Below are 20,060 nucleotides of genomic sequence, written 5' to 3' on the forward strand. Positions count from 1 at the left end.
CTTTCAGCTCCCACAAAATCAATTACCTGATTACATGGAAAGGATATTTAACTTTTAAAATGAATATTTTTACTCTGCAATGCCTCATTTTTTTATAAAGTAGAAAAAAACTGTCTAAACATGTCTAATATGGAGAAAGTAATTGCCATCTTGTTAAATAATGATTTAAATGTGATTAATTTTTTTTGGGCTAATTGTACTCGCCACACCCAGCCCTGATTACTGCTAGACATATAATCACTAACATTTATCAGCCTAGATAAATGCTTACAAAGCTTAATAACCAATAACCCATGATGGAAGCCATTATCTACAAATTGAGACTGCATGGAATAGTAATGGATTTTCTTAATAGTGTCTGGCCAACCAATATTTCTAAATAACTAAACAATATTACTAAAGTAACTACATCTTAAGCACCACAGACTTTTCTTGGCTCAATTAAGGTCAAGTGGTCATGTTTCAGCAATAAGAAACTGGGCTAACATGACACCCGTGGATGAATTCTCAAGCAACAAAAGTGGAACTTTCTGAAAAGGTGTGTCACACTATCTAGCGTAAAATGTTAAACAATGTGGTAATGTGATGGTCTTGTTTCTCTGCTGCTTCTGGCAGTTAGATGATCTAAAACAGCTAAGCGTGAAAAAAAAATTAAAAACAGAAGAAATTTTAAAGAGGCCAAATAGGTTTTTTATGGCACTACATCACTCAGCAATCAATACACAAAGGGGAGGATATACTGTAGAAAAATATCATTTATTGCTGTAAAAACATAGTCCCCAAAACATACAACAGCATAAAGTGGTTCACATAACTTTTTTAAATCAAAATAGTTTGTGCTTATAATTAAGTACTTTAAATTGTGTCTTAGTTAAGGTTATTCAATGGGACAAATTCCTTTCTTCAATTCTTTCCATGTCAGCTGTTGTTTGTTCTTGACTTCAGAAAAGGCTTATGTAGGACATCATAAAGACGTTTCGCCTGTCAACACAAATGGTAAATCAGCAATATTCAATAAATGCTTGTCATAATCATTATGAGCCTTCCTTAAGATTCATATGTCTTCACCTTTTGTGGTCCGAGGCCCGGACAGAGAACCAAGTCTTCTTTAGAGGCATTGATGATTCCCTCTACAGACTGGACAAGAAGTAGAAAGCACTGTATGTTATTGGTATAGTCCCTGCAGCATTCAATCTAAGTCGAGTTAACAGTTGAAACAAAACAGTTAATGAGCTAAAATGTTAAAATGGAAAAATCAAGTCATTTTATAAAACATTTCATATTAAGATACATCTTTTATTTCTTTACAATTAATAACATCCAGCTGAGAAGACTGACAATAAATGGTAACAAATTACCGAGCACTCTGTAGATTTCTGAGCTTAGATTTAAAAAAAACAAAAGGGTTAAATTTTATATTGTCTGTTTTAACTATTCTTTTGTGGCTTCTGTGTGAGTAACCCTTTGTGGAAATAAGTCAATTCAGGACGGCCTCATAGTTGTTTTGCAGAAATACTCACAGAAAAAGTGGATAGTAAAGTTATGGCATCGGTTTTGTTTATAGACTTCACAGTAGTCAGGCAATCTGTAACCTTTAAAGAAACACAAAAATACATTTCTGTGCTGGTACAAAGCTGACTCAACCGTATTTCAGTTTTGTATAATCTATTTTTAAATAAAAAAATATTAGCCTATTTTTTGAGGGAAGAAATGTACAGAATAATCAAATTTCTAACACAAAACAAAACAAACCTACAAACAGACCTTTGACAGATAGTCTTTTTCAACTTGCTCTTTCAGAAGATCTGCTGGCTTCTTCTCATATGACTTGTATGTTTCAAGGTAACGTCCTGCTTCTTCTGGACTGATAATTTGATATTATGCAAAAAAAGAGAGAAGAGTGCTCAACTGTGGTTCACAAGTTTATTTAAAGTATATGCAATTATTTAAAAACTGTTAAACAAAGGCCATCTTAGAGTGGTCATGCTAACACATAATTCGGTGACATATAACAAAAAACAAACAAACTTAGCTTTATCAATTCTTTATACAATTTAAATGTGCTGAAGAAGTTAAAAGAGTTTCTCTGAACACTGATGTGTGTCATTTGTTAATTTTACCTCCAAGCCAAGATAAGAGTGCAGTCGGCCATGACACAGATGCGAGCCAGTTCCTTTAAAGCGTGATGAGGATCTTTCTGTACATATAGAAACAAATAAATTTATACTTTGATATTATACTTTATTCTTAATAATGAACTCTTACATTAAATGGTAAAACAGTAGGCTTATTTTTCAAATAGGCCGATTTCATGACATCTGTTATTTTTTGTTGCGTATGATGCCAAAATAACAACCAGCTGCACACTTCAGTTGTACATTTGTAAGCAAACCCAATTCTGCGGAAGCAAGATACACTTCACAGATGAACAGTTCTATAAGGGGAGCTCTCATTACAGTTAGTCTTCTGTTAAAACTGATTTAAATAGCATGTAATTGTAAAGTAAAACACAGACAAGCATTAAAGTAAATCTGGAATCTACTGTAAGAGTAAATTACATAAGTAAGAAAAGTAATATTGACTACTAGGACAAAAGCATACTTTGAAATGTACTGATGTTACTCTGTACATTTTAAAATGTACAGAGTACAAATTCAAAATGATAAATACAGATAAATATAAAGATTCAGCAAACTACGACCCATTCTTCTCTGATAATAGTGTTGGTTGCAGGTGATGTATCAAACTTAAACGCAAGTCTACTGTGACAGTGATAAAACATTACTAACCACATCAACTTGAACCAGCAACACACGTAAGGTGAATGTACTTCCAAGCTGCTTTAAACGGTCATGGATGTAGTTTGGATTTAGGTTGTGATACCTAAGGCTTCAAATCAGGACCAAAGCCGCCATCATGAAAAAGAGAAAAATCACAAAGCATACAACAGAACGAGCGTTAGAACAAACTTCACAAATTAAACAGAAAAACACCACTCCATATTTCCTATAAGTTATTTTCCTTTTAGATCAGAGCTGCACAATAGATCTCAATTCTTCATCATGGCAACGTCAGTGCGTCAATGAAACGCAATAATGGGAAAGTATTGTTTATAATGCAATAATAGGAAGGAAGAGTCAGAAATATCAGGCAGGATAAAGGTTAGAAATTAACACCAAAATATCTAAACAAAATAAGGAAACATAATGCAGAAACAAAATCCAGTTTAAAAACAGCAGTTGTACTGGTCACTTAAAACCTTCAGGAAAGATTTAAACTGTGAGTTATTCTGAACAATAGGTGAATTTATTACTTCTGATATCACAATATTTAACAAAATATTGCTGCTGCACAGTTTCCCTCCACCTCTAATTTAGAAACAATCTTAGCGAGGAAAAAATAATGCTTACTCCATAGCACCCTAAAGCCACCCACCTGAGGAAAAGAGCACAAGTTGTCTGTCCCAAGACGTAATCAGGAACAACATCTCCAAACTCCCAGGGCACACTCCTCACAAACTTTAGAATGGGATTACCCCTCTGCAGAAGCAAAAACAAACATGTAAACAATTAATAAATGAACACTGACACTCATCAACAAGCATATAATTATTAATGCACATAAATAGAGATATATTGCACTTTAGTGAGTCCAATATATTTACAAGTCCAAACTAACCTGTCGAGAACTGACAATAATGCTGCTCCCAGATCCCACTGGTTTGGGACCCTGGATGACACTTGGATCTGACTTCAGACTGCTGCTATCCTCAGCAGCAGTCTCGAGTTTTGCATCATTCCTTTTCACCTCCTCGGGCTGAACTTCAGTCCCTTTAACACAGTCTTGACCATTTTCAGAGCCCCCATGCTGCAGACTGCTGATTCCAGATCCTTCGGCCCTGACCAGTTTAGAAGGAGCATCTGTCTGTGGAGCAGCAGCTGTTGTAGTTTTAGTCTGGACAATGTAATCTGCATAGGAGAGGGGCTGCACAGATGATTTTGTAACTGATACTGGGGTAGACGTAGCTGGAGCGGTTGTGTTTTGTTGTCCTTTGGATGAAGGCTGAAACTGCGGCTTTGGCTGGAAAACATTCAAATAACAATATGAGAATTTATTTGGCATATTTTTCACAGTATTGTCTTTAATAAACTATTTTGAAAGACATCTGAAATTGAAGGCTCTTTTAACGTGTTGAAGGCCTAGCCAGTTAGCTACACAGCCAGTAGCTATATCAAAATACAGACCGGTGTTCTTTCTTTAGTGAAAGCAGAATCGTCCAGGTCGATGTGAAACCTCTTCTTCATGTCTTTAATTTTATAAAAACGTTTCGCGGTAAAACAAGCCCCGAATTTATCCGTAAACTTTTACAACAGAGAAAGCAGGAGACGCCACACTTCCGGGACCGACACTGCCAAAATAAAAGCACGGCCTTTACATATGATTAACACCATTAAGCTGATTTTCCTCCTCTTTTTGTTTTCTTTTCTGTTTATTTTGTCACTGAGTAAAAGGCTATAAAGTAATGAGAGTAAAACTTGAGCTGAATTTTCTGTAATGGACTCATAGGATGGAGGACTGAAAAATATAAGATACTATAAGTTACTCTTTAAGCAAGTTTGGAACAAAAAGCTTTTCTTGACAAATGCCCCTCTTGGAGTCAGTTTGAAAACATTTCATCTGATGTAAAATTATGAGAAATATTTTTTTCTCATAAATGAATGTTTATTTATTCATTTATTTCCTATGATTAATTTTAGAATTATATAAATCTCTTCAAATCTAGCTACCAGTTATCTAGCCTTAAACGTTTTTGCAATAGATAAATATACTTCTATATACTTTTGAAAATGAGTTGTAAGACAATGCAGTTGCCTTTAGTTTATTACACTGATTAGTAAAAATCTAAGAAAGATTGCAGAAATCTCAGAGCAAGCACATGTCAGCAGTGGAATGGAACAACTCTCTTTTAATAAGGAAAGACCATCAGCAGTGTAAAGAGGACTGACTGGAGTTTGAAAAAACAGAAGACATGCAAAAAATACAGAGACACTGGTCAAAGTGTATTTTATGCGTTGAAGAATAAGGGTCATGTGTCAAATCACATGGTCAACAGCACAGAAAAAACTCACAGGACTGTACTCACCATTCCTTTCCACTTTGTACACCTCAGACTTCCAGTACAAAACAGATTTCTGCCATATGCAGAAATATTTTAATAACTGGAGTCATCAGGTGCATGAAGTATGGAACAGTCTTTAAGCCGTCTACAAGAAAGGGGAGAACATATGTAGGTACTTCAGTATTTGCAGCCAGATTCTGTACATCTTTTAGAAGTTTGTTGTGTAAGGGCAATCTCTTTTGCCGTCATTGACTGAGGCAAAAGTGTCAGAACCAGAGAGCTATAAAGATTGATAAATAAGGCTGCCTGTGTTTTGGGAACTTCTCTGAACATCTTCAGATTATTGTGCAAAAAAGGATTAGTTATGAAATCAAGATAATTACAGACATCTCTGAGCATCCTTCTCAATACAACAACAGTGTCTTCAGTCAGAGGGTTCCTGTGAGTTGTTGTAATACCGACTGCTACAGGAGAGCTTTCCTGCCCATACCTTTTAGCAACTCTTTGAGAAAAAAAGATCACAACACCATGGAATTTTCCCTTGGTATTAACAGAGTATTCTTAAACTGAATTGTTTTGAATTTTGATTTTGATCTTACACAGGTCCAAGTTTGGACTAAATGATACAGTATATTTGGGCACAAATATCTGCTAATGGTTCGCTGTAAAGCACAGAAAACACAATTAACTTGGCAAATAACTGACACTAAATCTTTTGTAGTCCAAGTGGTTCCCTTCACAACCTAAAACCAGCGGCTTTTCAGGGTCACTGGTTTCCTGTGGTGTTGTCTGGGAAACTGTGACGCAGTCATTCAAACCGCGCACCATGGCATGTTGGGATACCTCTTTCCATCATGGCGGAGCAGAGAGCAAGCTAACGTTAACGGCTAGCACATTCAACAACTGCTTGATTTCGCACAATTCAGCGCAATACTCGTCTGCCTTCTTCTCTACACGAAGCGGAGGCATTTAACGCAAACCGGGTAAATATGCGCTGTACAGTTAAAAACTCTCAGGAAGTAACAACTTTGCTTTGTTGACATCACTTACAGCTAAATGTTTAGCAGCTACATTAGCGTCAAGGTTTGAGCTGCTAGTGCGTTGTCGGTGTGTGTGAGGCCCCTTCCTCCTGCAAGGGCGATATGTGGCTCTTGGGGATAATAATTTTATAAATGTTTTAAACAGTTTTCAAAACTTTTCAAATATGGCGTATTTTGTTCTTACGGATCGGTTTGAGCTGACTAGCCAGAGCCATCGGCTACCATTTGTGGATGAATGTTAGTCGGGGCATTGTAGGCCTGACACGTTATCTAACGTGTTTACGGGATGGCGATGTGCACAACTTTGTTCAAATTTAGCTCCGCTTTCAACGCAGCTTTTGGTTGTTGCACATCAGTATTTAGTCAGGTTTCATCTGATACCATTTTACGTTGTGAATGAATGAACTAAATTAGTCGGATTCATTCATTAAAAAATATAAAAAAGCTTCTTGTTAATTTAATATTATGTCGTTTGTTTGGGGATTATTTCATCAGGTACCATCTGTTAAGGGCTATTAATATATGGCGTGAATTGTTTTTTGTTTGGTTTTTTAATACCGTTTTGCAAGCGTAGTTTGACTTTTTGTGATTTGTATATGTACTCTACAGCATACATGTTCTGTATGCCGCTAATGGAGGTTTATACTCAAGATCATGTTGGTGACTTTACATTCTTATTTGTGTTGTGCTGTTATTAGTATTCCTTTTGAAATAAATGTTTTTAGAGCACTTAAAAAAATCCCACTATGTTAAATTACAAGGGCTTTAAGATTATGATTATGATAGTTGGTTAAAAACTAAGACAATTACAGTAGTTCAAACATTGTAATTCAAGGACACTTGATATATGTAAATACTAACATTTCTATTTAAAGGTACATTTTGTTAAATGACCATAACAGCCGATAATTTACAAAGCATATTCTAATCTCTTTGTGAATAAGTATTTACCCCCTTAAAGATATTTTCTGTTTTGTCTTATTTTGCAACACTTAAAGACAAACACATTTTAATATTGGGCACATTTATTATAAGTAGATACTTCAAGCAGGGTTCATATCATTTATTTATTAAAAGTCAGCCTAATCAGTATGACCTTGTGTGAGAAAGTAATCACACCCCACCAATAGTCAACATGGTCATGGTAGTGTAATGGTCTCAAGATTTTCAGAACACTAGAGTTTTACAACAAGTCAATAATCCAAAGCAGATCATCAAGTCCACCTCTGAATAACTCAGTAAATCACTGACTTAAATACGATTGAGACGCTGTGAGCGAAATAGGCCATTCATGTTAAGAAACTTGTATTTTAAGGTTGAAACAGTTGTGCAAAGCAGAGTGGACCAAAAATTCTTTCCCAGTGGCATAAAAGACTCAAAGCCAGATATACACACTTGATAGCAGTTGTTGCTGCCAAGGATGGAACAACCTTGTCCACTTTGAGGGTAATTACTTTTTCACATTGGGCCAGGGAGGCTTAGATAGCTTTATTCCCTCAATACCTAAAATCATCATTTGAAACTGATTAGTGGAATTATTCTGGATGTATTTGTCTGGTATTAACATTTGATGACTTGAAACCTTTAAGTAATGTATTTGTTTAAGAGTTGCTCTGTTGAGCCAATGTTTGGAGTATTTTGGCAGTAATAATTATATTCTACTATTCTATGGAAGACACTGCGCCTATTCAGAGAGTTGATTTATAGCTTTCTTTATAATGTAATTTGTACTAGATCAGTTTTTCAAAAGTGGAAATTGCAGAACCAGTTGGTTATTGTAGTTATTTTATTCTCTGTGGTTTAGCTAATGGGAACGTTTAATTTTTGGCTCATTTGTAGGTTTAAGTAAATATTAGCCAACTGAGAGACAAGCACTGCTCTGCTTACGCCAATGATGTGCTTGAGTTAAATGCATAAGTGCTGTTTAGTTATAATGGATCTTTAGATCTTATCACCTTTGTTTTTTCCCCCACAGCATTTATTTAGAGAGATCCACTCCAGCATCACTAAGAAGGCTCTTTACCACAGTTCTGAGCTGCCGTAATGGAAAGTGCAGTGGACGTTCCATCAGGTACGTAATGTATAGAGCTCCAAATCTGTACTTGATCAGTGTTGCCTTCATTTCTCCTAATATTTTTTTAATTCACACAAACACACAAACATTATTCTACATTTTGCACAAAATAAATTACATTTTATTTTGTCTAAAAATATGTTTTTTAATTAAATCTGGGAAATCTCCTATTAAGCAAATGCCTGTTTGTGTGGTCTTTGATTCAATTCTGTTATAATTTCTTGAAAGAATCATTTGCACTGCTGTTTAAGAAACATTGGTTGATTACTGGACATTAACCACTTTGGTCATTGTCGAGACAATCTGCATAATCTCCTGATGATTTACCCAGTGTTGTGGATTATAAAAAGAGTTGTGTAGCGAAATTACTTAGTACTACATATGTGTACAGGTGAGGATGACGCGCCTGAGAAAGATGACGTGAATGCCAAGGAAGGTACTGAGGCGCCCCACAAGAAAAACAAGAAGCACAGAAAACACAAAAGCAAAAAGAAGAAGAGAAGGAGAAAAGGCGAGAAGGAGAGCAGTTCAGAATCTGGTGCAGAGTCGGATGTAGAGCCTCCACCTCCACCGAGAAGGACCACTAGAGCCAGGTCAGACAAAAATAGGTATTTTTTTCCATTAAACATTTAAAATAAACTCTTAAATCTGAAGCAAAGTCATTTATTAAGTCTTGATAAACTTAACCCAACCAACATTTTTTGATTAGATTTTGGTAATAAAACACATATATTTAACCCTAACCCTTACCTACTTTGCTCATGTCCACAAGTATTCAGCGTTTCAGACATGGGAAGTAAAATGGATAAATTTTTTGCTTTAGTGCCAGATTAGCAGCAGCAGCTGGAACCGAAAACACAGGTCTGAAAGACGAGAAAAGAAAAGATGCAGTTACAGGTAAATGGAAGTGACACACAACCATAATTTGAGTCTTTTTTGAAGTAATGCAATAAATACCCTTGGTAATATTAACTGTGACTATTTCTGTCCCATTGTGTAGATACAGATGGAGGCTCAAAATCTAAGAAACATAAAAGACAAGCTGCCAAAAAGAAAAAAAAGAAGAGAAAGAAAGATGAAAAGCAAGAAAAAAAATCATCCCGCTCGCCGTCTGACAGCAGCTCAGCTTCAGGTTCTGACTCTGAAGGTGAAGGAGGTAAAATAGCTGGCAACGGAAAATATTCTCCAGCTGTTTCGTCTGACCTCAAGGAGCCAACATCCCAACCGGAGCCAAAGGACAGCCTAGGGGAGGAGCAAGTTGCTCCCATCTTAATGCAAAAGCCTGAATTGCCTGAAGTAAAAAAGGAAGAAGTGTCAGACATGGAAGTCCCCTCCACTGAAGAGAACCATAGTTGCGCCAGTGAAATAGAAAAAGATAAGACATCACCCTCTACTGGCCAAGATGAGATAACACAGACAGACACTGTTGAGACGAAGATTGAAAGCAATTATGGAGAAGCCAAATTCATGCATGTACAGGAATTACCTGACATTATCCCAAAACAGGAAGGGACAAATCCAAAAGATGACCTAAACCTGAAAGATCAGACCAGTTTAATACCAGAAGTGAAGGTCAAGGAGCCTGATTCACCCCGGCCTTTATCTCCTTCTAAGAGCTTGGAAATAAAGAGGTCAGAATCGGGCCCCAGTTGTTCACCGTCACCCTGTCTTATCAAGCAAGAAGCTGAGGTTCAACCAGAAGAATTAACAAAAGAACGATCTAGAACTCCTTCTAGATCAGGCTCAAAGGAAAAGCTGCCTTCATCTCCCCAGAAGAGTCAAAGGCTCTCTCACTCCAAGTCCCGCTCTCCCTCTCCTAAAACCAAGAAAACATCGCTCTCACCATTCCAAAAGTCGCAGAAGAGATCCAGTCGTCGGTCCCGATCCACCTCTCTTTCTGTCACTCCAATGAAGAAGGCGTCAAAATCTCCAAGCAAGTCCAAGTCTCCTAAACGACGGAAGAGTTCTGTGTCTGTTTCCCCAAAGCGACGCAGAAGTTCTCCGTCTCCCAAAAGAAAAGTGTCACGATCCCCTAAGCGTGGAGGGCGGCGGTCCCCCTCCCTGTCTCGGTCTCCAAGGAGACGACGACGCTCAAAGTCACGTTCCCGTGGAGGTAAAAGGCGCTCTAGGACCCGGTCACCAAGGCGAAGTGGTGCAGTTGGTCGACGTTCATTGTCACGTTCCATCACAAAAACCCGTCGCTCTCACTCTAGGTCTAGACGCCCTGTTGGTCGCTCTAGATCAAGGTCAATAGCCAGGCGTGCAGGAGGCAGGCGTTCCAGGAGTCGCTCTTTGTCTCGGCGCAGGAGGTCACCACCACCCAGATCCCGCCGCTCACGGTCAAGATCCGCCCGCAGGAGCAGACGAAGTCATTCAAGGTCCGTTGTCATGCTTAAGCGCAGCCGTCGCTCCAGATCCAGGAGTCCTCGCAAACGGTCCAAATCAAGAAGCCCTCCCCCACGACGACGGTCCAAATCCCGTTCAGCAGTTAGAAGACGTTCCCGATCTCCTGGAAGGAGGAATCGCTCGCCACCAAGGTCCGGAAAACGTTCAAAATCCCGCTCTTTGTCTCGAAGACGCCGATCACCTCAGCCGAGCAAAAAGAGGTCAAAATCTCCACAAAGGAGTCGAAGGAGGTCAAAGTCTAAATCTGCCTCCCAAGGTTTAAAAAAATCTAAATCCAGGTCAAGGTCTGAATCTAGTGATGGAAGATCTGAAAGTTCATCTTCAGCAAGATCAGTTTCTAACACACCACTTAAAGAGAAGAAGGCTTCCCCTCCTGCTAAGGAGAAGACACCAGAAGAAAAAATGGTTGAAGAAAATGGCACACCTTGTTTTGAAGCAGGTAAAACTTTTGTTAGGTTATTAAGATTATAAATACATATAAGTGAAATAAATGTTCTGATATTGAGGGGGTTATTTATTGTGTATGCATCCAGCAGGTGATCTGAAACCATTGCCTTCCGCAGCTGATGCTGTTCCCCAAAGTGAGAGTCCCTTGGATACGTTGCAGGATCAGGACACTCAGCTTGAAAACTTGCCTGCTCCCAGTTCAGGATCTGCTTCCCAAGAGCCAGCCAGCGGCCCAGGTGGTTCTGATTCTTCAGAAGGCTCAGGTGACGAGAAGGAATCTCCTGTCAAAACTGTGTCAAAGAGCAAGAAAAGCTCCTCAGGTTCAGCATCCCCAGAAGTACCAAAGAAGCAGCATTCCAAGTCACGCTCGCCTGCTGATCGTCGGAAGCGTTCTCGCTCGACATCCAAGCCGGCATCCAGAAGAAAGTTGTCCAGGTTTGTATTATGAGGTTTTCTGGAGGGGGTTTGATGTCGGTTAACGTTGTAAAAATAGGTCTTCAGTTAGTATAAAAATATACAATACAAATCAGGCATTGAAATTGGATGAGTCTTCCTTCCTTCTCAAGTTGATTTCTGACTTATAGTCTGCATTGGAAAGTGTCATTGTGTGCAGTTATTAATTCTTCTGAATATTCATCCTTCCAAAGGTCCAAGAGTCCGGTTAGAAAAAAAGACTCCGTCTCTCCGTCACAAAGAAAAAAGCGACGGTCCAAATCTCGGAGTCCCGCTCGACGGCGGAGATCACGTTCACGTTCTACCACACGGCGCAAACGTTCTGGCTCCAAGTCACGCACCAGGAACCGTCGGTCCAAATCCCGCTCTCCAGCTCGCAAGAGGCGATCCCGTTCACCGAATGCCCGGGGAAGAAGGAGGTCCAAGTCCCCGGATAGGAATAAGCGATCTAAAAGCCGCTCCACAGGCCGCAGGAAAAGATCCAGATCAGGAGACAGAAGCAGGCGATCACGGTCCCGCTCCTCAGATCGTAGACGTAGGTCGAGATCACGAGCTCGAGGAAGACGGCCAGCATTCCGCAGTCGTTCATTTGACAGACGAGACAGATGGAAGAGGGAACCAAGTCACTCTCCTGTTGTCATTCTCCGCAAGCAACGCCGCTCAGGGTCCCGATCACGACGCAGTGCTAGCAAAACACCTCCAAGGCTAACTGACCTGGGTAAAACACTTAGTTTGCGAATACACTATGTGCACCAACCTTGTTTGCATTACTCCTTTCTATGTCTCATTTTCGCTCCTTTTCTCCTCAGACAAGGACCAGTTGCTTGAAATAGCCAAGGCGAATGCTGCCGCCATGTGTGCCAAGGCAGGAGTTCCTATTCCAGAAAGTCTTCGGCCAAAAGCTATTCTCCAGCTCCCTCTCCCAACCCCATCCCCGGCCCCGATTTCGTTACCTTTGCCGTTACCTCTTCCAATGGGCATGGGAATGCCGAATATGCCCAACATGGGTCCAATGGGCTTACCAAGTATTCCTGGAATGCCCACTATGTCAAACATCACCATGAGTGCTGCTGTAGCAAGTATGACAGCAGCCACCATGACTGCTGCCTTGACCAACATGGGTGCCCTTGCAGCTATGCCACCACTTGCTCCTCTTCCCACCATAACTAATAAACCCCCCCTAGCCTTGTCCCCCCAACTCCATCTCTAAACCTGGACCACATTGAGGAAGCAAAGAGGAAAGTCACTCAGCAGGCCAACATACATACCATTAAGGAACTCACTGAGGTAAATAGACTTAACTGTTTCACAAAAAAAAAAAAGGTAAATGTACGTCCAAACATCTAGATAGAAACTTATTTAAATTAGTTTCCAGCTATGGATTAAATTTATATCCATATTAAGAAAACCTGTCTTTTAAAATCTTTAATTTTAATTATGTTTAAGCTGAGTGTTTAGTAAACCAGCCATTGCTGATTGATAGATGAGCAGAACCTGCAAGGGTAGTCTTTTTGTTTGTCTAATAGTGAGCTTGATTGGTATGACAAAGTCAAAAGAAGCACATTAATTAATTTATTTTTTTTCTTTTTGTTATGTAACCCCATATAGTACTTTGCAATAACTTCTGAAATACATTATCAGGTTGTATCGCTAATAATAGTTATTCTATTTATTAAGTACAATAACTAGAAAATCCTGCAGGTGTGAAATTGAGATGTGATGTCATTCCTATGTCTTCTTCTGAGATAAACTGAATGTACCATAAACTACAAACAGAAGTAGGTGTGGTTGCAGGGCTTACCGTATCACATACACTTCAAAGTCAAAATGGCTACCTAATACAGCAAAAATAAATCCTTATCCTCACTATCCTTCCTGCTCTTGATTTTAAGTTACTTAAAATGACTAATAAATAACTGTTGCATAGAGCAGAAATACCAACTGGGGAAATGTGGAAACGTTAAGGTTAAAATTCAGAATATTTTAATTGTATTTATGTTTGTCTTACTTCAGAACTAACCAATGTTTCTTTTTGATCTGGTTCTATAGAAGTGCAAGATGATTGCAAATAGCAAGGAGGAGATGGCTGTTGCGAAGCCCCATGTGTCAGATGACGAGAGTTAAAACCATCAAGGCCACAAGGTGAAATCTTCAGTTCATTTGTTTCATTGCTTTAAAAAACAATATTACCTTTAAATTAGTTTGATATAAATTCAATACATAAACCCAATAAATTTAGTGAACTTTACTGTTAAGTGAAAAATTGCTGGTACATCTCAGAAAATTTGAATACTTTTGTAGAAAGTTATTTCATAATTCTATTCAAAAATGTGATGCATATGTTAGAGTAATATACACAGTGATATAGTTCAAGCATTTATTTCTGCTAATGTTGAAGATTTTGGGTTTGGCTAATAAATAAACCCCCAGTTGCTCAGAAAATGACCAATAAAAAATAATTTAATACAACAATGTTGGTCCACCTACATGTGTCAATATGCTTTACATGTGGGTTTATGTATTACTGCATCAGCACAGTGTGTCATGAAGAGGATCAGCTAATGGCTTTGCTTCAATGTTAATGAAGACCAAGTTTCTTCCATAACAGCTTTCATTTTATCTGCCTTGTGTTCCTCATATTCTTCTACACATGACCTATATTGGGTCTCTATGGAATTTGATTCATAAGATGATACTTTGTTAAATAAATGAGGAATAAAGACCTAAAATGCTTTAAAATCTCCCATATTTAGACCAGTATTTACATTCTTATATCTACACCGTGTTCCAAATTATTATGCAAATTGGATTTAAGTGTCATAAAGATTACATTTTTTGGTGCGCTATTATATTTATAGATGGTATCGTGTGTCTTTGAATTACTACAATTTCAGAGACCTGGGTTGATTAGTTTATCTGGTGAGCTCAATTAAAGGAAATCTACTTAAGGATGTTCCACATTATTAAGCAGGCCACAGGTTTCAAGAAATATGGGAAAGAGAAAGGATCTCTCTGTTGATGAAAATCTTGACATAGTGTAGTGCTGCTAGTGCCTCTGGAACCTCAAGGTGGAGGATCCTCCAGAGGCTTGCGGTGCACAAACCTACTATTCGGCCACCCTTAACCAGTGCTCACAAGCAGAAACGGTTGCAGTGGGCCCAGCCATACATGAAGATTAATTTTCACACAGACTCATTCACTGATGACTGCTGTGCAACTCTGGATGGTCCAGATGGAAGCAGTAGTGGATTGGTGGTGGATGGCCACCACGTCGCAACACGGCTGTGACATCAGCAGGCAGGTGGTGGAGTCAGTTTTTGGGCCAAAATCATGGGAGAGAACTTGTGAGTTTGTGGATTATTTGCTTGACCATTTAAGAAAATCTGAGAAAAATATCACTTGCATGATGATTTGGAACATGGTGTAGATGAAGGTTAACAAGCCTAACAACAAGAAATCACATCAGTTAGTAAAATCTGTCCTGAGTGTTCAGATCACAGGTACCTGCTTTACATTGAATTAAACACCAAGCATGCTGTAGAGTGGGGATCAGATCAGCAATGAACAAGTCTGTTGATGTCTGACAGCACAGATATGTTCGATCACTTGAATTACATTATTATTCAGACAAGTTATTTTGGCTACAAACTCCTGGTAAACCCACATGTATAGTTTAACAGATATGATATGATAGGAGAATAAATAAAGTGGGACAAAGCTGCATCACACACAGGTTTTAAATTATAAAACAGCACCACAGTAAAACTGATGGCTCACTTCTGCAATTTTACAAGTTGTGCACATTGAGCTACTTAAAGGTGACAGGACATTCCACATATACAGAGATTGTGCTTTGCATGAGGTATTTTATAATGTAGTGACCCCAGTAGGTTAAGTTGACTCCAAAAGCTGTGAAAAGTAAGCTTTCACAGCTTATTTTTATTTGCCAATGCAGCATCCTGTTATTGTCTGATCAAAAAAAAAAAACATTAGTATGAACACTTTTTTTCACTTAAATGGGGAAGATTGCAGCAAAGCAAACTCTTATCTAGGAAATCCTACTTTCACTGTATGTTGACAAAATGAATGAGAAAGTTTTACCCCATGTCCTGGAGAGGTCTGTATGTTATTACAATCAATAAATTTGATTTGAATTTATATATATACATATATAAAAATTTACTGATTCTAACGGAATATCTTCATGCATTTATTTATTTTTAGAGTCACACTTTAAAGGTTGCTGTCAGCTTATCAGTGGCACCGCAGCAGTGGGGACATTTCTTAATTTAGAATTATTCTCACAAGTCATCACCCAAATAACATTCAGTTTCTTGTTTTTAACACTTATTTAGGACAGAGAGAAAAAAATAACCAGTTATCTGTTCATAAAGGGCAATTCCCCTATGTAGATTCACCCCTTGGCTTAGTTTTTTTGCTGTTACTCCTTTCTTGTTAGCCAGTCTTCTCTTCTGAATTATTCATCACTTATGATTAGTCAAGCCATTTATCGATAACTCATTAAAACTCCCTGGACCTGTGTTGAATGTATAAAAAGACCTTTATCAGGTTAACGAGAAATGTCAGCAGTTTTCACTAAGTTGTTGGATAAAAACTGGTCATAATCCATCTTTGTAACCCTTTATTTGCTTAATTTATCCTTCCAAAATTTTTATTAATTTTACTAACTGATATTCTGTGTTGCTTTTTTTTCTCTCATTGGTTAAATATACCTATTTTTGTTTTCTCTGTTTGCAGCCACTTCATTTTAATGACTGAAACAAAATGTAGGATCCCCTAAAGGACCTTCGTTTCCACAGTTCTCTCTGTTAGCCAGATCATCTGACAGAGTGGAGGAGCTCCCTGTTTGTTGCAGCTATAAAACATAGGGGTGCCGGCAGCACCAACTGCCCGACACTGCTCCCACGGTTTGTTTGTACGAGAGCTAGAGACTTGCAGATTTTCACCTGTGATGCCACTGAGAAATGTGGATGCACTGAGGTCCACAGCTGTATGACTGTACAGTGAGTTTTAGTATGTTTGTGTTGATGTCTTTCACCATCATCCCAACGGTGCAGCTTCTCACCTAGGCAAGACGGTTAGAAAACCTGAGGAAGAAACAAACCAAACGAACCTGTGGGTCAAACGCATTTGTGTATGTTCTGGACTTCTCCAAAACTGTTTTACCTTTATTTTTCTTTAGGATTGTGTTTAAACAGACAACTACTTGGTATTTTTCTGTACTCTTTTCAGTTACCTGTAACCCCTTGTTTTATGATCAAATAATGCAGAAAAAGTAAAAAGCTAATTGATCCTCACTTGTGATGTCTTCATACAAATTTGATTTATAAACTTAAGAGAAAAACAGGATGCAAGATCACATTGTTTAGAACATTTTACTATGTTAAATACAGAAGGAAAAATTAAGTACTGTCCTGGTTGTGTGCAAATTACATCTGTGGTTACACCTCCTATCTCATCTTTGGTCTGGTATTTTGCCTGGGCGTTGTTGGGATTCTTCTGTTTTGGAATATGTTTTGCTCTGGATTAAAATGTTTTATGACTATTTTAGAGGAACAAACTACTTGGTATGCTTCGGGAATTTCTACCATCACCTTTAGTTATACTAGATCTTTGTGACTACATCAATGTAGTTAGTGCTGAAGGACGGTTGAAATAAATGTTGTGGATACAAATGTGAAACAAGAGATCAACATTGATGTGATGATTTAAAACCTCCCAAGCCTAAGTAATTTAGTTTTTTTTTTTTTTAATCTAGGGTTATTCTAGCTTCACGTAAGACTGATTCACAATAACATTTTCTTAAATGTGTTTCCAAACAGTCAAATAAAGCTACTCAAACATTTCACTTTCACTCTAATACATGTTTGTAGCAGTAGTAAATTTTACCTTTATTCGTTTTTTGCTTATTTTTACTTTTATTTTTTTTTTAAAATCTATCTGGTCTTCAAAGCAGAAAGCTGAGGGTATCCTGATGTCACTGTGAAATATTTTTGACAATCGGGGTATTGAGATGTTTGTATTAAAGACACAACAACAGGTTGTATTAAAGGCCAAACAATAAGGTGTTTGGCCTTTAATACAAACACCTATGTCTTCAGATTGCTGGTAAAAGACTGATTAAAGGAGATGCTGATGTGGAAAATTGAGACACCCAACAAACCCAATCATTCAAACACTTAAGATCTGGAAAAGCTGTTATCTCTGCCTCTATTGTGTGTGCGTTCTTGTTTACCCCATTGAATAATTGAAGAACAAAGACAAACTTGGTGCTCATAAACTGTAAGGGACAAGTGTACTCTGATTAAAACAGGATCTTGTCATAATTCATAATTATCTTCATTGGAGGGGCATGCAATTCTTAATTCCATCCAGCTTTTTCACTCATACCCAGGTTTGGTAAACTAGAAAATGATCTCTGAAGATTTTTCTTTTTGTCAATTTTAATTATACTTGCTCTGTAAAATGTCTTGTTATAACTGTTGAATTGATTTCCTGAGGTAAACTTTAGCTATTTTAATGAGACAAAAACAAGAAAATACATTTTAGGATACTTTTGTTTCTTTGAACATGATATTGTTGCTTGCTTTGTATATAAGTGTGTTGATGATTATTAAAACCCTCAACAAATTGAAACATTTTCTTTTAAGTGCTGCACTTTACTGAGCAAGTTTTAGAAATATTCCGATTAACTGATTAACAGATGTAATTATTTGAAAACTGGTCAGATAAATAAGTCAGTGACCCTTTTCATGTCAATGTTTCTAATCCTGCTTAGACAATGTAGTAGTATCGATTTATCCTACAGGGGGCGCACTTTCTCTGTTTTCCTCATGTGGTAAATTAAGTGATTCTCTTGACTTATTTTTTTATACCAGCTAAATCAATGAGCAGACTGTGAGCTACAGTGTGCACAGGCCTTTAAATATTTCCAGAACAGCAGAGACTTGAAAGACAAAGTACCATTCAGTCACATTTATAACCAGTCTTAAAACTTGAAAGGTGTTTTTACACGAGGGAGAAATGTATATATTCTGATTTTATTTATTTTACTTGTTTGTCATACTTTAGTGTTTCAAAACATCAAGCCAATTGGTCATGATATCACAAGTGAACACAAAATGTAGTTTTAAATGAAGATGTCGATTATTATGTGGCTGAATTACAATTTTGCATACATACGTGGGCCAGTATTCCTACATAGCACCGTAAAATACTTCATGCCAGTGATTATAAGCGGTTGATTTCAGTTGTTGCTGCTAAGCGTGGCCCAACCAGTTGTTCAGTTTACAGGGCAATCACTTTTTCAGACTGGGCCTTATATGTCTAGATTTTCCCTTTATAATATATGTCTTTGACTAATATTTAAATTGGTTAAGTTTAAAACCGTTAAGTGTGACAAAAATAGGAAATGAGGAAGGAGACAAAACACTTTCACACTGCTTTATATATGTTAAACTTTTGATGATGTAACATGGTGTGGAAAATGAATAATTGGTAATGGACCAACTCCATTGAATAAAGTCTCATTATTGAAAGGCTGGATGGGCAAATCAACCTTCAAATACTTCAAGTGAATATAGGAAAAGATTTCATCATTGCTTCTGGTAATATGCCCAATAACTTTTGTAATTAAAAATTGAATCAGAAAAAAAAAATTACAATTTCAGAAGCGATGGCTGAAAGGACATTGATGGTGCAACATTTGGAGAATCTTCTAAAAGGTTTCCCTAAAGATTATTTCCAACTTTCTCAAAGTAACCTTTATAGAACCTCCAGGAAACATTCAATAAATGTTTCCTGCAGGTTATTTACAATACTCACAATGCAACCTTTGGAGAATGCAAAAACAGGAGCGGCCATTTCAAGAATGGTATAGGTGATTGATGGAGATAGACTATTATTATACCTTTTATTTTTTATTTTTACCCTACCATCTTAAAGGTGCTGACTTCTGGAAACTTTCAGAGGATGTTTTATAAATTGTCTATGGTGTGCATCTCCCACTGGCATGGAATAACTTAGAAAACCTCCAGGTTTTACCTGGTGTGACCTCCTTACACCTTAATATATTTTTAATGAACATTTATAGAACCTTCAGGGAATGTTCCCCAAAGGTTCTATGAGATCTAAAAGCCACATTCAGTGAAAATGAATACAATCACCACAAGCAGAATGTATGCTGTTAAACATGTTTTTCTTTCTAATATCTGTCAACCTTAAGAGATCTTTTGCTTGAGATGGTTCAACAAGATATAGGAATGGCCGATGCAGCAAATATTGACACATAGTTCATAACATATATCTTTCATGCTTTCACAGCTAAAACATCCTCCTCAGCTATATAAAACTAGCATTTTCATTTCAACTTTGGTTTTCAGCATTGTTTTCTCAGTTACTGTGTGAGGGTGGGGAGTTACTAATCTCCTTTAACTACCATCTTCAAAAGAACAACTCAGTTTAAATATCCCAGGCCAATTATACTCATTTAATTTGTGGA

The 20,060-nt window shown here is 37.7% G+C and overlaps 2 protein-coding genes across 3 annotated transcripts; one reads left to right on the forward strand and one right to left on the reverse strand.

The window, feature by feature from the left end:
• Positions 1-737: 737 nt before the first annotated feature.
• Positions 738-5,867, reverse strand: ercc1 (excision repair cross-complementation group 1). Of its 2 annotated transcripts, XM_055032022.1 has the most exons (10): positions 5,825-5,867; positions 5,144-5,264; positions 3,679-4,080; positions 3,436-3,539; positions 2,790-2,889; positions 2,121-2,197; positions 1,765-1,864; positions 1,521-1,592; positions 1,069-1,137; positions 738-981 (listed from the first exon to the last, which is right to left on the reverse strand). In XM_055032022.1, the coding sequence occupies exons 2-10, from the start codon at positions 5,144-5,146 to the stop codon at positions 919-921; spliced, it is 990 nt and encodes a 329-aa protein (XP_054887997.1). In that variant the 5' UTR covers positions 5,147-5,264; positions 5,825-5,867; the 3' UTR covers positions 738-918. The 2 variants fall into 2 exon arrangements, with proteins under 2 accessions (XP_054887997.1, XP_054887996.1); XM_055032021.1 differs by lacking the exons at positions 5,144-5,264; positions 5,825-5,867 and adding an exon at positions 4,245-4,394.
• Positions 5,868-5,951: 84 nt separating this feature from the next.
• On the forward strand, positions 5,952-17,408 carry LOC129361282 (serine/arginine repetitive matrix protein 2-like). Its single transcript, XM_055032034.1, is given in 11 exon segments — positions 5,952-6,102; positions 8,135-8,230; positions 8,625-8,826; positions 9,057-9,130; positions 9,234-11,078; positions 11,173-11,521; positions 11,734-12,257; positions 12,349-12,716; positions 12,719-12,826; positions 13,589-13,681; positions 16,298-17,408. Coding segments are annotated over 9 exon segments (3,573 nt in total). The 5' UTR covers positions 5,952-6,102; positions 8,135-8,202; the 3' UTR covers positions 13,664-13,681; positions 16,298-17,408.
• Positions 17,409-20,060: the final 2,652 nt, after the last annotated feature.

This window comes from Poeciliopsis prolifica, unplaced genomic scaffold, assembly GCF_027474105.1.
Source record: "Poeciliopsis prolifica strain line A6 unplaced genomic scaffold, Auburn_PproV2 SCAFFOLD007, whole genome shotgun sequence".
Taxonomy (NCBI): domain Eukaryota; kingdom Metazoa; phylum Chordata; class Actinopteri; order Cyprinodontiformes; family Poeciliidae; genus Poeciliopsis; species Poeciliopsis prolifica.